The sequence below is a fragment of the Phodopus roborovskii genome, unplaced genomic scaffold (assembly GCF_943737965.1).
Source record: "Phodopus roborovskii unplaced genomic scaffold, PHOROB, whole genome shotgun sequence".
Taxonomy (NCBI): Eukaryota; Metazoa; Chordata; class Mammalia; order Rodentia; family Cricetidae; genus Phodopus; species Phodopus roborovskii.
In genome coordinates, this window is record NW_026126638.1 from 5,692,495 (window position 1) to 5,707,918 (window position 15,424).

The following is a 15,424-nucleotide window of genomic DNA, read 5'->3' on the forward strand; positions in this document are numbered from 1 at the left end:
TACTATACAACCAACTTCAGTAAAATAATAGTAAAAATTGGAAACAATAAATAAAATAAACATTATAAACAATTATGTGCAAGTGACATAAAGTCCTACCTGTAAAAGATAAGAGAATCAAGTTAAAAAAGGAAGTATAAGAAGACACACTTGAGGGTTTTACTATTTTTTAGTAACTATCACTCACTACAGAAATATATTGCAGATCTGTAAATCTTAAAATTTTATCTATGACAAAATATTTACAGGTTTGCTTACTAATAAGTTTGAAGTGTGTTTGGATAATCCCATCTGAACAAATTTCCATAAAACTAAGAAAGTTTAAAAAATATATGAAAAGCACAAATTTAGAAATTCAATAACTTCTTATAACCCTCTTTTCCTCTGGGAGAGTTAAAGTGATGCAGAGTAATCATGGATCCAAAGTTCTCACATGCTTGCTCCAATACCTCAGCCACCACAATACTGAAAGCAAGTCCTGTCTCAGCTTCCTGTGTCCCAGAATGAAGACACATGAGTGTATGGAAGGAAAAATTGTTATAGTGACCCTTGCAAACAGAAGAGTTGCCCTTTTCTCTATATCAAACACCCAAAACTCTAGAACTAGAGACAGAATGAAAGTGGTGTAAAATAGGAGGAAGACGACTACAGTCTGCAAGGCTGTGATGTGCGTCAAGGTTCTGATATCTTTGCAACCTTTGGTATAACACTGCATCTTCCTGATGTGTTTCCAAAGGGAAATGATTAGGAGGAGGAAAGCTGTCAAGGATACCCCAAAGGGTACCAATGTGAACATTAAACTTGGCAATAAAATAAACCTGGGAAATTCTACAAAACTTGATGTGTTCATTTTGTATCCATCAATCCAGGCGTCAATATATTTGGTAACTAGAAATGTATTCAAAATCAAAAGGACAAGTGATAGCAGCAATGCCATCAAAATCACCCTTTTAATTCTCCACTTTAGGTAAAGGAAAAGAGCATTAGAAAAGACAGCTATCTTAAGAAAATAAAAGATGCTGAGGCTAGTAGTAAGCCAGAGGCTGAAATGATTGCTTATATTCCAGGCAACGTGAATTATTCTTAGTGTATTTCTAGTCATCAATAAAGGGTAGGTTTTTATAAACACCACCCAATCTAGAAATATGACCCATACTACAGTGAATCTGGAGATTGCCAGAGCAGTGAGGATCTTATCCACTGATGGAATCTTTCTTCTCTTGACAGAGTCCATACAGTTTACCAGTGCTATGAATCCATTCCCCAAATTTCCAATGAAGAACTCAACAATGAAAATGGTTGTCAGTATGATCTGTAGAATAGTAGCCATTCCTTAGGTGACCCCCAATTCAGTTTCCAATGGTGAATAATTCTTAGCAGATTATTCTAAAATTCAGAAATATTATATATTATAAAAAATGACATGTGCAATGTTAAAACTGAAAAAAATGAAGATTTACTTGTGACTTACTTCTGCATTTTAGCATGAAAATCTTGCATTTTCCTTCCAGCTTGTCTGAACTTCTTTAAACTCCTGTGTGTGTAACATACCAGTTCATAAGGAACCACCGAATTACAATGTGCTACAATGCAAATAAAGATGGGCTAATTTGCAATTTTTGTAATTTCTTCCATTGTCTGTGCAGGTAACCTGTTACTTGATTTGATGGAATCAGCATTACAACATCAAACGCACTTGAAATTCTTCCTACTAACTATGTGCCTAATAAGACTGCATTATTTCCAAATGTTGAGCAATTGATCACACACACACACACTCACACTACCACCACCACCACCACCACTACTATAATGACTACTAGGAGCTCTATTTTTACTTTAAAAAATTCCTGGTTTTGCCTATTCTGCTTTTTAACATATATTATGCTTTAACCTCAGTCTTAGTACTATTTTAGTTGTTAATCAATTGTGAAAAAATCATATATATGCTACAGCCTTAAATGAAGATTCTTGAAGATGTACTAAATGCTTTACAGGATGGTGGTCAGTCTTTTGTCTACTTGTGGAAAAATGATGACTCAAACGTGAAATTCTCCCTTTGGTTTGTATGTTTTCAAGTCTAGTCTCCAGATGATGACATTATTTTGGGAAGAAGTAACTGTCCCCCAACACTTGCCACTTATTTTCATGTCTTTCATGTCCCCACCACATGCTTCCTGCCATAAATTCATCCTTATGTTTGGTCCATTACAATGGAGTCAGTAGAATCATGAACTGTACTTTTTTATACCATGAGCCAAAATCCATATTTGTTTACCCCTTAATTTCATAGCAACAAAAACAGCTAAGGAATGTAATCAGTATTTAAGCACAAAAGTAGAAGTTACAGTGTTTTCAGAGTTTTGGACAGTTTTAGTAAAATAGGTGGTTGCTCTGCCCCATGACACCAGAATGTCAAGTTATGACTATATATTCCAGAAGTTTCAGTTAGTTTGTTACCGAGTGTGTGTGTGTGTTTCACACTTATGGATATTCAAGAATGTGCTCATAGAGACCTGAGAAGGGTATTGGATGCCATCTTCTCTCACTGTCCACCTTATTCTTTTAGGGCAGGGTCTCTTCCTGCACTTTCGGCTTGCTGTTTTGGCGAGGATTTCTGACCAGCAATCACTCAGGATATGCCTGTATTCTCCAGTGTGTGGGTTACAGGTTCATGTAGCCATGCCTGTCTTTTTTATGTGGGTGATGGTTACTTAGACAGTAACTAAACATTTTTGGCATCTGTCCTTCTAGATTCTCAGCAACTGGGTTTGCTCGAGATAGGTAATTTTAACATTTTCCACTCAGAAAAGAAAGATGACATGATTCTTTTTGTGATGCAGATACCATTGGAGCACTTAGAATATTTTGTTTGTTTCTTTTATCTTATGATGCCACATATATTTGTTTTGCTTTTGTTTTTCAATAACATTGAAACATTCTCTAACATTGGTAAGTCAATGTTAGAGAAAAGAAATCCATGCCTAGTACTACTGGTTATGACTTCACCTCTGATATAACCTTCCTATCAGGCCCTAACTTTTAGAATTGGACTAAAGTTCTTAACTAATCTGTGACTAATGGCAAAAGAAAGCTACTGGATACACTAAAGGGTAAATATAATGAAGCATTTGTGAAGAATGCTCTCATTCTCCAAACACTGCACAATAAAATATGATATTATGTTTCCATAGGAAGGAATTCTTTCAACCTGGTGGTGGGTGGAAGTTGAATGTTTACTTGCTGGCATGTAAATTAAGACATGTTCTCCTGCATGTTTTGCAAGGTTTTGCCTGTTTGTCATATAATATGTGAGTTTAGCTTGCTTGCCAGATGATATAATTTAAAATGTGATGCACATAATTTTCTCTAAATATCAAACTTGACAGATGGTAGTCATGTGCAGATCACCTGATGGTTCCATTTTCACTAGTGATTTATACCAGATACATGAGGGATTAAATCTGAAGTGGGGCTTTAGTAATAGTTTCAGTGTGCAGGAATATATAGGAACTAGCCAATTTGTGAAAAGATCTTTAAGTGAAGCTTATGGAGATAATTTGTTTTTATTTTATCATTCATTCTTTTTCTTCTTTTTTTTCGATGTCTGTTTGTTTTCTACTAAGAAAGAACAAGAAAATATGTGGATTTGGATGGGAAGGGAGTGGAGAGGATCGGAGATGAGTTGAGAGAGGGGGAACTGTATTATTATACACACACACACACACACACACACATATATATATATATACATATATATATATATATACATATATATATATATGTATATATATATATATATATATATATGCTGGAAGGTGGTGCATACCTTTAATCCCAAGGAAATCAGGGAAACAGAGGCAGACAGATCTCTATGAGTTCAAGGCCACCTGACCTAAAAATTGAGTCCCAGGACAGCCAGAGCTACACAGAGAAACCCTGTATCAAAAAGAACCCCTACTTTCAAAATGAGGAATTTTTATGTTTCTCAGTGCTTTAAAAATATACATCAGTTATTTTTCTGGTTTGAAGAATTGGAAGGTGTTCAATTTCACTAATGCAGACAAATGTGTGAGTATTTATATACGACTGCTTAGTATAGACTACACACACTAAGGTAAAATTGCCAGTGTTTCATGCAAAAATATTAATATGTATAAACAGTTTAACTTATTAGATGTAAAATATAACAATAATTTTATGGGAGGTTTTAACAGGAAAGTATAAGCAGAGAAAAATTATCTGTCTACTGTAAGATAAAGCATCCCTGATGAGCTTTTATAGATATTCTGATTTGTGGGTTTAGCAATCAACCATTGGGAGTCATTTTAATACTATGTCCATTTATCATAGAAGTGATTCTGGGTTCTTTTTTTTTTCTGAGACATCTTAAAGAGATGGGAGACAGAAGGATATGGGAGTCTAACCTTTTAGCAGACTGCACTGTGTTTATTGGCTCACAGTGAGGGGCAGCCAATCTCCAAACTCTATAGGATTACAAAAGGAGAGGGGCCTGGGAGCATAGCATTTTCCTTATACAGTTCTGCTAAGAATGATCATTGGTGGGTGTTATGAACACTTTCCCACCAGCCTGGTCCCAGAGCTGCATCAGTCCCAAAAGGACACACATAGACTCTACTAATTATAAAGCTGTTGACTAATGGCTAGAGCTTTTTATTGGCTAGCTCTGTCTTAAATATTAATCCATAATTACTAATATATGTATTTCTACATGGTCTTATAAAGGACACACATAGACTCTACTAATTATAAAGCTGTTGGCTAATGGCTAGAGCTTTTTATTGGCTAGCTCTGTCTTAAATATTAATCCATAATTACTAATATATGTATTTCTACATGGTCTTATCCTACTGAGAATACCAGACTCGAGTCCTCTCCTCCTGAGGTCACATCAAAACTCTTCTACCTTTCCCAAAATACTCCATCTCTCCTAGTCCCATCTATCTTGCTTTCTTATTGGCCAACAGTGCTTTATTTATTAACCAATAGGAGAAACATATTTACAGAATGACATCTCCCATCAGGTGTGGGAAAGGGGTGCAGCTCCAGGTCCATTGAAGAGGTATTTCCTCTGGTCATTTAATTCAAATACAGTTTTACATTGATTGACTGCAGTGAAACATGTGATAACTTGCCTTGAGAGACTTTTGTCAAATAGTCATTACAGGGCCAGAAGCAGATGATTTGATTGCATAAAGTGAGGGATTTCCTGGGAAGGGGGAAGGAGGGAAGGGTAGATATTGGAGTGATAGAATGAGCCAGTGAGAGGAAGTGGGTATTCAGTATATTCATGGTAACAGTGACTAGTCCTGATTTCAGGACTGCTGTGACAATATTAGCTAGCAAAATTCCCCAACTTGCTTTTGATCACAGTGTCTTGTTGCATCAATAGAAACTCTGAGTATGACACCTGTTCATCCTTGCATGCCAGTTGGAGAGATACTGAGGGCAGAGCAGTTGCTATTTGCCCTTCTGTTGTTTATGTCGCAGGTGCAGACTCCAAGACTTCCACTGGGCAAGAGAATCAATCACACTGTCATGAGAGGCATGAGGTGTAAGTCATTTTCCTTATAGATAAGGAGGAGACATTTCTTGTTGGCATACACCGTCATTGTTGGTCAGTACTACCCAGCTGGAAGTACAAGCAGCAGACTTTTGACAGGTCTTATCTCCCATGCATACTTATTCTTTAATGAAGCTAGCATGCAACTTAGTCTGGTGGACCTGGGGACATCCTGACATGCAAATGCATTGTAAGTTTAACCCATTTTATTTAAGCATTCAATTTTCCATAACCAGCTTTTTATGATAATATTTTTATTTAAATTTTAAACAAGCTTGTTTTACATGTCAATCCCAGTTCCCTCCCCCCTCCCCCTTTTCCCCTGTCACCCTCCCAAACCCCATCTCATCCCATATCTGCTTCCCAGGGAGATATATATATATATATATATATATATATATATATATATATATATATTCTTTTTACTATTAACCTTTTATTGTTACATGTTTTAAACTAACCTTTTTTTCCTGCTTGAAATTTTACAGTCTTTTAAATCATACCCACAATGATTTTACAGATTCTGAGATGAAGCAAGTTTACATTTAGCAAAAGCTTCAAAGATATCCATGACCTTAAATTTTAAATTTGGGAACATTTTTGTAAACAAATACAAGAAATGGGAGCACTCAGAGAACTAAACATCAATGATTACTTTTAGCCATTTCAATTTTATACATGAATGTCTAAATTTAAATTTCTGTAAAATATCTGGTCATTGAGATTAAAGCTGGATTTCAACAAAAACAGACACAACATAAAGTTTACAAAGGAATAGAAACAGAGCAACTCTCTACTGAAGGAAAAATGAGTCAAGACAGAAATGAAGACAAAAATTAAAGATTTTCTAGACTTTAATAAAAATTAATATGTAACATACCCAAACTTATGGGACACAATGAAGGAAGTTCTAAGAGAAAAGTTTACAACACTAAATGCCTACATAAAAATTTAGAGTCATCTCACACTAGTAACTTAACAGCACACTCAAGAGCTCTATAACAAAAGGGATAAATCACACTCAAAAGGAGAAGATGGCAAGAAATTATCAAAGTTACAACCCAATTAATAAAATAAAATAAACAAAATGTGAAAATATCAATGGGACAAAGTTTGTTCTTTGATAGAAAGTCCATGAGAGTGACAAACCCCTATCCAAATTAACTAGGGAGGAGAGAAAAAATCCAAATTAACAAAATTAGAGATGAAAAGGCAGATATAACAACAAACACTGAAGGAATCCATATACTCATAAAACATACTTTCAAAACCTGTACTCAACCAAATTAGAAAAATCTAAAATAAATGAATAATTATCTTGGTACATACCACTTACCAAAGTTAAATCAAAATCCTATAAACAGTTTAAACAAAGCTATAACCCATGTTGGAACAGCAGTAACTAAGTATTCCAGCCCAAAACCCCAAGGCTAGCCATTCAAAGAAAAGTTAATACTAGTACTCCTCAAGTTATTCTACAAAATAAGAACAGAAGATACATTGCCCAATTTGTTTTACAAGGCCACAGTCACTCTGATACCCAAATAACATAAAGACCCATCAAAGAAAAAAATTACAGACCAGTTTCCCTTATGAACACATATAAAAATTTTTCAATAAAATACTTGCAAAAAAAAATCCTTGTCCAAACCACTTTTGAGACCTGGTATTGTAGTCTAATTAAAAGAGAGAGAGAGAGAGAGAGAGAGAGAGAGAGAGAGAGAGAGAGAGAGAGAGAGAGAGAGGATGGTAAACAAAGAGCTCAGTAGGACTAAGTTTGAGTACTGCCGTCATTGGTTTATGCTATTTAATGCTATATACTTACATTAACTATGGTTGTAAGAAAGTTATATTACATTAGTAATTGAAGCAGCCATATCATGTGGCTGCTTCTATCTTGATGTAGTTAACAGTCTACATCAAGGTGGTGGCCAATAATTTTGATGAGGTCACCAGCCAAATGATTGTTTATTATTAGAGGGAAGCTCAGAACACTGAGAAGGTGAGCCCATTAGCCATACTGCTAATTTTTTCCAAAATACCTATTTTCCTAAGTAAGAATTATATCCAACTTACATACATGATAAGCTATATCAAATTAAATATGCATATATAAATACATGTGTATACATAAAATTTGAGAGCTGAATAGCATTAAGGAGAGAAATTGCTCATTAAGTAAATTTCAGAAAGTTAAATGGCATTGTTATAGTCAAAATAACAAGCTAGAAATTTGATAAGGCCCTATCAAACATAATAGTAAATGTTTATGCTTATAAAATATTATATTGGGCATGAAGATTAGACTTCCAGATCCCTACAGATATAAAATAGTTTATATTCTCTCTCTCTTTCTCTCTGTATGTGTGTTTGTGACTGTGTGACTGTGTGTGTGTGTGTGTGTGTGTGTGTATGTGTGTATGTGTGTGTGTGTGTTTCATGCACATGTGTATACAGATAACATCACTCTCTGGGCAAATGTGGATTCAGAGGATTGGGACTACTGTGACTGGAAAAAGGGAAAGGTGGAAAACGAGAACATATGGGGAGCAAGATGATCGAGTGTCATTCTTTGTTTTTTATGAAAGGCATCACTTTGTATAATAAACATACATAGTTAAAAGAGAAAAAATCAAATCAATTAAATGCTATAAAAAGCAACCAGAGTAGGTAATCTTCATCTTTGAAAATGGAAAAACTTCATAAACTCCACAGTGGAAGCACTTAACTAAAATAGATTATTGGATAGAACATTAAGAAATGGAACCCTATAGGTGTTGTTTTCCTGTCTTGGCAGCTGCTTCCAAATAACCACTCTGAGACTTACATTAACTGTAAGTTATCTTCTCTTCTGTAGGTACCTACATCTTCAGTGTCTTTTGGCTGAAGATGGGTGTTCTCTGTTTTCCTGTAAGGACAAGAACAGAACATTCCTCCTACCTTTGAGAAGTCTCCACACATCTTATGGGAACCAATTTGTTGGATAACTTGACATTTCTCTTCATTAAGATGTTTCTCTTGTTCTAGATCTTGATCAACTTACATGGTATCCATAACTTTTCTTCACCTGTAGATACAAATGTGAAACCCGTACCCCAACGTAACACATATCCTGGTTTCCATACTGAAGTCAATATATCCTTGAAGTATACCAGCTGATTTAGTTCAGAAGTTTTTTCTATTTTCCAGTGTCTTTCTGCAGCCGTTTTTCCTTTTTCATCAGCATTAAGAAAGTTTAATGTTAATAAAGCATTACTTAATCTGTGTTCGGGTGTCTTGGTTCCTCCTGCCTGTTTATGGAGCATTTCCTTTAAAGTATGATTGCATCTCTCAACTACTGTTTGTCCTGTAGGATTTTTTGGTATGCCAGTTATGTGCTTTATGTTATAATACTCAAAAAACTGTTTCAGTTTGCTGGAGACATATGCCGGAGCATTGCCAGTTTTTATTTGTGCAGGTATGCCCATAATGGCCATTACCTCTAATAGGTGTGTGATAACAGAATCAGAGCTCAGAGCAGTGGCCCATTGAAAACCTGAAAATATATCTATAGTGTGATGCACATATTTTAATTTTCCAAATTCTTCAAAATAAAACACATCCATATTTCCGTATTTCATTCCTATTTATACCTTTAGGGTTACTGCCTGGTGGTAAAGGAGTTTGGTTATAGAATGAGAAAATAGAACATTTCTTTACTATTTCCTTAGCTTGTTGCCAAGTGATAGAAAAATCCTTTTTTAAACCTTTGCTGTTCACATGGTATTTCTTATGAAACTCTGAGGCTTCTAGCACACTTCCTATTTATAACTGATCTATTTCATCATTGCCTTGTGCTAGAGGACCTGGCAGACCTTTATAGGATATGATGTGTGTTATATATATATATATATATATATATATATATATATATATATATATAGGATGAGTCCTATTTTTGATAGTATCTTGTAACTGTATGAACAATGAAGTTAATTCTGTATCATTGGGAATAAATTCTGCAGTGCAGTCTCAATGTGTAAGACGACTCTCTCTGCATATTGAGAGTCAATAACTATATTGAGGGGTTCTGTAAAATCCATAAATACCACAAGAATGGCGTACAATTCTACCTTTTGTACAGAATTGTAAGGGCTTTGAACTACTGTACTTATTTTTCCTGATTTATATCCTGCTTTACCAGATTTGTTTGCATCAGTGTGGAATGTAGGAACTCCAGAGATAGATGTTTTCTTACAATGCCTGAAGGATCCAAATAATTTTCTTTATGAATTTGATTCTTTCACTTTTGGCATAATTTTTGCTAATCACTCCCAAAAAAAATTACTGCAGGCTCTCTGCCAATTATTTTCCATAAGGAGGAAATTTCCTCATTAGTTAAAGGTACTATAATTTCTGCTGGGTCACTTCCTGTCAATTGATGAAGTCTTAATTTACCTTTTATAATCAAGTCAGAGATCTTTTCTATATTTTTTTTTAGTTTTTTTTTTATTCTGTGTATGTGCTAGAAATATCCGTTCTAATATGATATCTTCCCTCTGCATCAAAATCCCTGAAGGATATTCCCTAGATTGTAATATAACCAGAATACAGTCTAGGTTTGGATCCACACGGTCCACATGTGCTTCTAGTATCCTCTTTTCTTCCCATTCTAATTCCTTTTCAGCTTCAGCTGATAGTATTCATGGACTATTCAAATCCTTGTCCCCTCTTAGGGCCATTTTCAAGTTTTTTCAAATCATGCCCTTCTACTCCAATAATGATTTGCAGTTGAGAAATCTCTCCTAGTAATTTTTGAAGATTAAGAGTCTGGTAGCAATCTCTCCTGATCTGCAATTTTTGTGGTCTAATTTTCTGCAGACTATTTTATATCCTAAGTAGTTGATAGAATCTCCTTTTTGTATTTTTCGGGTGCAATTTCTAATCCCCAGAGAAGTAATACTTCCTTTACTTTTTCAAACAATTTTTCTAAAATTTCTACTTTAGAATCATCTAACACTATGTCATCCATTGTGATGGTAGATTATGGATTGTGGAAACTGTTTATGAATTATTTCCAATGGCTTTTGCACAATATTGGCACAGGGTGGGGCTAATCTAGCATTCCCTGTGGACATCTCTTCACCAGTTGAGAATTATTGTAATTAGGTTCCTTGAAGGCAAATTTCTCTTTATTTTGTTCTTGTAAAGGTATAGTGAAGAAGCAATCCTTTAAATCAATAACTATAATAGGCCATTATTTAGGTATCAAAGAAGCAAGGGCATTCCAGACTGTAGAGAGTTCATTGGCTGGATAACTTTATTGATGGTTCTCAGGTCTATAAGCATTCTCCATTTACCAGATTTCTTTTTGATAACAAATACAGGAGAGTTCCAAGGGCTGGTAGATTCCTCAATATGTCCAGCATTTAGCTGCTCCTGAACCTGGTTTTCTAAAGCCTCTGACTTCTCAGAGGTCATAGGCCATTGCCCTACCCAGGGAGGTTCATCTGTTAGCCATTTTAAGGGTAGGGCTTTTGGTTCCTCTGTTTGTTTGGCACTTATATTCTGTTTTTGTACATCTTGGATATTTGGTGTTTGTCTTGTATAATACTTATAATATTTTTTCTACAACCATGAGTTCATTTATGGTTCCAATCTACTACTGGAGGAATGTTAATCTGTGTATTCCAGTGCTGTAATACATCACGACCTCATAAATTTATTGCTATATCAGCCACATATGGTCTCAACCTTCCTCTTTGTCCTTCCAGTCCTACATATTTAATCCATCTCATGCTCTGTTTTACCTGAGACAGGGTTCAAATTCCTAAGAATTAAACACTTACCTCTTGCAGGGGCCATCTTCGAGGCCAAGATTCATTAGTTATGGTAGTTACGTCAGCTCTATGTCAACAATGCCTCCATCTTAACTATCAGTCTAGGCCTTTGTTTATAGAGGTTTGCCAAAATATACATTTTTTTATTTCCTTCTGTCATGTTTGATTCAACTTCCATCACTAGTTTGCCATCTAGGGCAGTATGAGTTTTTACAATAAGCACTGGATTTTCTAATTGTCCTGTAGGAGATTGTCCTCCACAGTGACTGGGAATGTTCGGATCACTTTTGATATGGGGTCCTTTGAGAGCCACCCACAAGGAATTTCCCGATTGTAAAGAGTTATTTTCTATATTCCAATGGTGAAATGGGAGGCAGAGAAAGGACAAACCCTTTAAAGGCATGGTTTGGCTGGCCTGGAAAATGCAGTGTTGAACAAAGAGACTCTGCTTTAAATAGGTAGAAGACAAAGACAGACATCCAAGGTTGTATCTGACTGACTTCCACACGTGAGCCATGGCATGGGTGAACCCAGAGTCACACAGATGAACACAAGTGGGCACACACTCACGCCAAAAAATTTAAAAATCAATTCTTACTTTTGAAAGACCCCATAAGGAAAATTAACTGGTAAGCCACACACGGATAGAAAATATAAATATTTACTAAAATATATTTAATGTAAGGAAATTTCTCAGACCTTACAATAAAGAGTTCAAATTTGGTAATTCAGTCAAAACAATGAACCTAACTAAATATTAGGCAGATTTATAAAATGTAAAATCATAAACCCCAAATGAGAAAATTATACTTACACAGCTATTAATAATAGTGTTTTTAACAATGGCCAAAATTAGAGATATTTCATAGTTCATTAACAGGTCAAATGATTTTATTAAAAGCAGTATATGAAGTAGTGCTCAGGAATTACATTCATCAATACCAGACAGGAACAGCAACAAAACAACACAAACAAAAGAAATATTGCACAAACTATTTAACCAAATTAATAAAACTCAATCCACAGTACAGTCTTAGAAGCTTTACAAGTCATCATTCTGTTATTAAATATACACAAAATAATAGGAACCAGAACTCTGCATAGTTATTAAAAACAGACACAAAATTGGATGAGCAGAGAGTTGGTAAAATGATGCACTCAAAGGATACAGGTGTTAGGCTTCTCTGGGTGAATCTATACATAATCAAAATTCTAACTAAAATATATAACAATCATATTTTGCTACATATTATTAGCTAATGAAGTAAAATATGCATTTATATACTTGTACAGTATAATTAAAAAGAAAGGTCATAGTCTTATATGGTAGTTAACTACATTAGCCTTTTTAGTTACTGTTCATGAACTACCGTTATCAGTAAAATTTTAAAAATAAAGACTTCCTTATTTGAATTCTAAATAACTTCTATAGATCACTTTCATTACAATGTAAGAACAAATTCATGGTAATATCAAATGATTACCTCAAATGCCCAACCTAATAGTTTAAAATTGGTTACTAAGAGCTTGAAGGTAGAGGTTTATAGTTAGTGTGTCAATGAGTAATTGTGATTACAATTTTTAAAAATTAGTTCTTGATACTATTAAATGAGGATTAAATGTATTAATGATTTCTTCAAAGGAGTTCAAAATGGCAATAATACATATTACGCATAATAACAACAACAATAACAATAATGTATACTTAATGTTTTTAGGTAAGAGACATTTGTATGTATTTTTTAAAAATTATAATTATAACTTTCATAATTCAAGGAGCCAAAAGAAGGAATAAAATGTCCTCAACCTACCACCTCCTAGATTTCTTTGTTATCTAGAACACATGACAATTTGTTGCCTGGACATTCAGTCTACATCCTAGACGCCTCAGTATCAAAAGAGATGTCTGTTTTAATTTAGAGTTTCCTAGAATCAGGACTGATGAGTGAGCTGAAGGATACATGAGTCCAGTTATCATACAAAAAATGTGAACTGGCTCACTGTGATGTTTCTCAGCAATCCAGGCTATCAGAAGGGACAGAAAGTAAGTGGCATAGAGCAGGAGGAAGGAGACCATAATTTTCATGGCATTCGTGTGTGCCTTGGTACTGGGGTCTCTGTGTCCTCTGGAATTGAGCTGCATCTTCTGCAGATGTCTCCACAAAGAGAAGATTAGCAGCAAAAAGGATATCAAAGCCAATGAAAATGGTGTTACAGAGAACAAAGTCATGTTGAATAAGGTCTGCTCTGAAAACATAGCAAATCCCATACCCATAAAATTCACCGTTGTGTTTCCTCCATATTGATGGATCCTCTCTTCAAGAGTGATGCTTGTTTGCATCAGATTTGCAAGCAAGAAGGCCAAGCTTCCCAGCATCACCCCCACAATCAGTTTTTTAAGTCTCCATTTCCAGTAGAGGAAGATCGGCCAGGAAAAGTTAGCTACCCTGAATAAATAAAAAATGCTGAGGGCTGTGGCGAGCCAGATACTGAAATGGCTAGAAAGCATCCAGCTAAAATAAAGAATTTGTATTTCTATTCTAATCACAGATAAAGATGGATCACATATAGAGTTAAACCAAATGTATATTTCCCAGATAAGGGTAATTCTTGAAATCGCCAATGTAAGAAGTATTTTATCCATTGAGGAAAGCTTTTGTTTAGTGATGCAGTCCAAGAAGTTTGACAGCACTATAAATCCATTGCTCAGATTCCCAAAAATGAATTCTGTAACTATGACCATAGTGGCAAAGCTATGCAAGACAGGTTCCATGTTCAAAGAGAGCTTGATGTCTAATAGGACTGCTTGTCATGTGCTGACCAAATGCCCCTTACGTAGTTCAATGTGTAGTTAAGTTCTTTCTTCCCTTTGTCCTGCTCCTCCTGAAATCTCTGAAGGTACAGCAAGTTTAACATTTCATGTTTGGCATTTAATCTGCACATTTTCTTGTTAATATTTTTCTGCAATTCTCTCTAAAGTCTTGGGCTGAAATGCTCAGCAGATGATTTAGAAAATAAGACAAACTCACATTTGTTAATATGCAAATCAAGATATATTCTCTCCCACTATTTTGCATTTTTGTCTTGTTTCCCTTTAAGGAAATTTGATTATGAAATTATAATATGAAGCTTAGTGAAGTCTACTCTACAGCCTTGCCACTGAGGACTTAGGGCAAATGCAGAGACCAGTTTGTGTTGTTTCATAAAACTTCAGTTTTTCCCATGGCTCAGGCTTTCTCCTTTTAATACTGAGAGAGGAAGATGGCAACCAAAGAAAGAAATAGTTATTCATGTGAAGAATCTGTATCTCTCTCTCCAAAGAGTCAACAAAATTCTGAAAATATATAGATGTACGAAAATGGCTAATTTGATATACATGTCAACAAAATACTTACAACACTATTTTATCTTGACTATAAAAAATGTATAGTTTTATTGCTTTATGGGAAAATACTTCATAAATACATGATTCATAATTTTAAAAGTTCTTATTTTATTAGTCATATACATCTTATCAGGCAATTTTCAGAGCATGAAGATATTTACCTTTAATGTAATTGCATCATCTTTGCTAACCCTTTTCTATGGTATAGTTATATACATAAAGGAATTTGAAATCCAGGCACAGAAGGGCTAGCTATTTGGGGCTGGGGAGGTAGAAGAGATATTCTGAATAACAGGGTAGGATAACAGGATAACATCAACCTCCCATTGTTCACAGCTCAAGAAACTGCATAAAAGAGGAATGGAAGGGGGGAGGACTGTGAAATGCCAATGACTGGACATAATATGGTAGCTGTATGCATCAACACACAGCAGCTGTAGTTGCCTGCACAGATCTACACAAAACCAAGGCAGTCAAAATCCCAGCACAGGTTAGGTAGGGAACCTCAAGTCCCATCTCTTTGTAAGCTGATGTCCATTGAAATAGGTAGAGGCAGTTTCCTTTGGAGACTTGGGCATAAGAAGGTTTTTCCATGCCTTATAGGGCTACAATCAATTCATTTGGATATGGGTATCA

General features: G+C 35.1%; 2 protein-coding genes across 2 annotated transcripts; both read right to left on the minus strand.

Moving 5' to 3' along the window:
- Positions 1–412: 412 nt before the first annotated feature.
- LOC127212909 (taste receptor type 2 member 125) lies at positions 413–1,330 on the minus strand. Its single transcript, XM_051173099.1, has one exon. It carries the CDS (start codon positions 1,328–1,330, stop codon positions 413–415), a length of 918 nt encoding a protein of 305 aa, XP_051029056.1.
- Positions 1,331–13,237: 11,907 nt separating this feature from the next.
- Positions 13,238–14,227, minus strand: LOC127212911 (taste receptor type 2 member 102). Its single transcript, XM_051173103.1, has one exon. The coding sequence runs from the start codon at positions 14,174–14,176 to the stop codon at positions 13,238–13,240; it is 939 nt and encodes a 312-aa protein (XP_051029060.1). The 5' UTR covers positions 14,177–14,227.
- Positions 14,228–15,424: the final 1,197 nt, after the last annotated feature.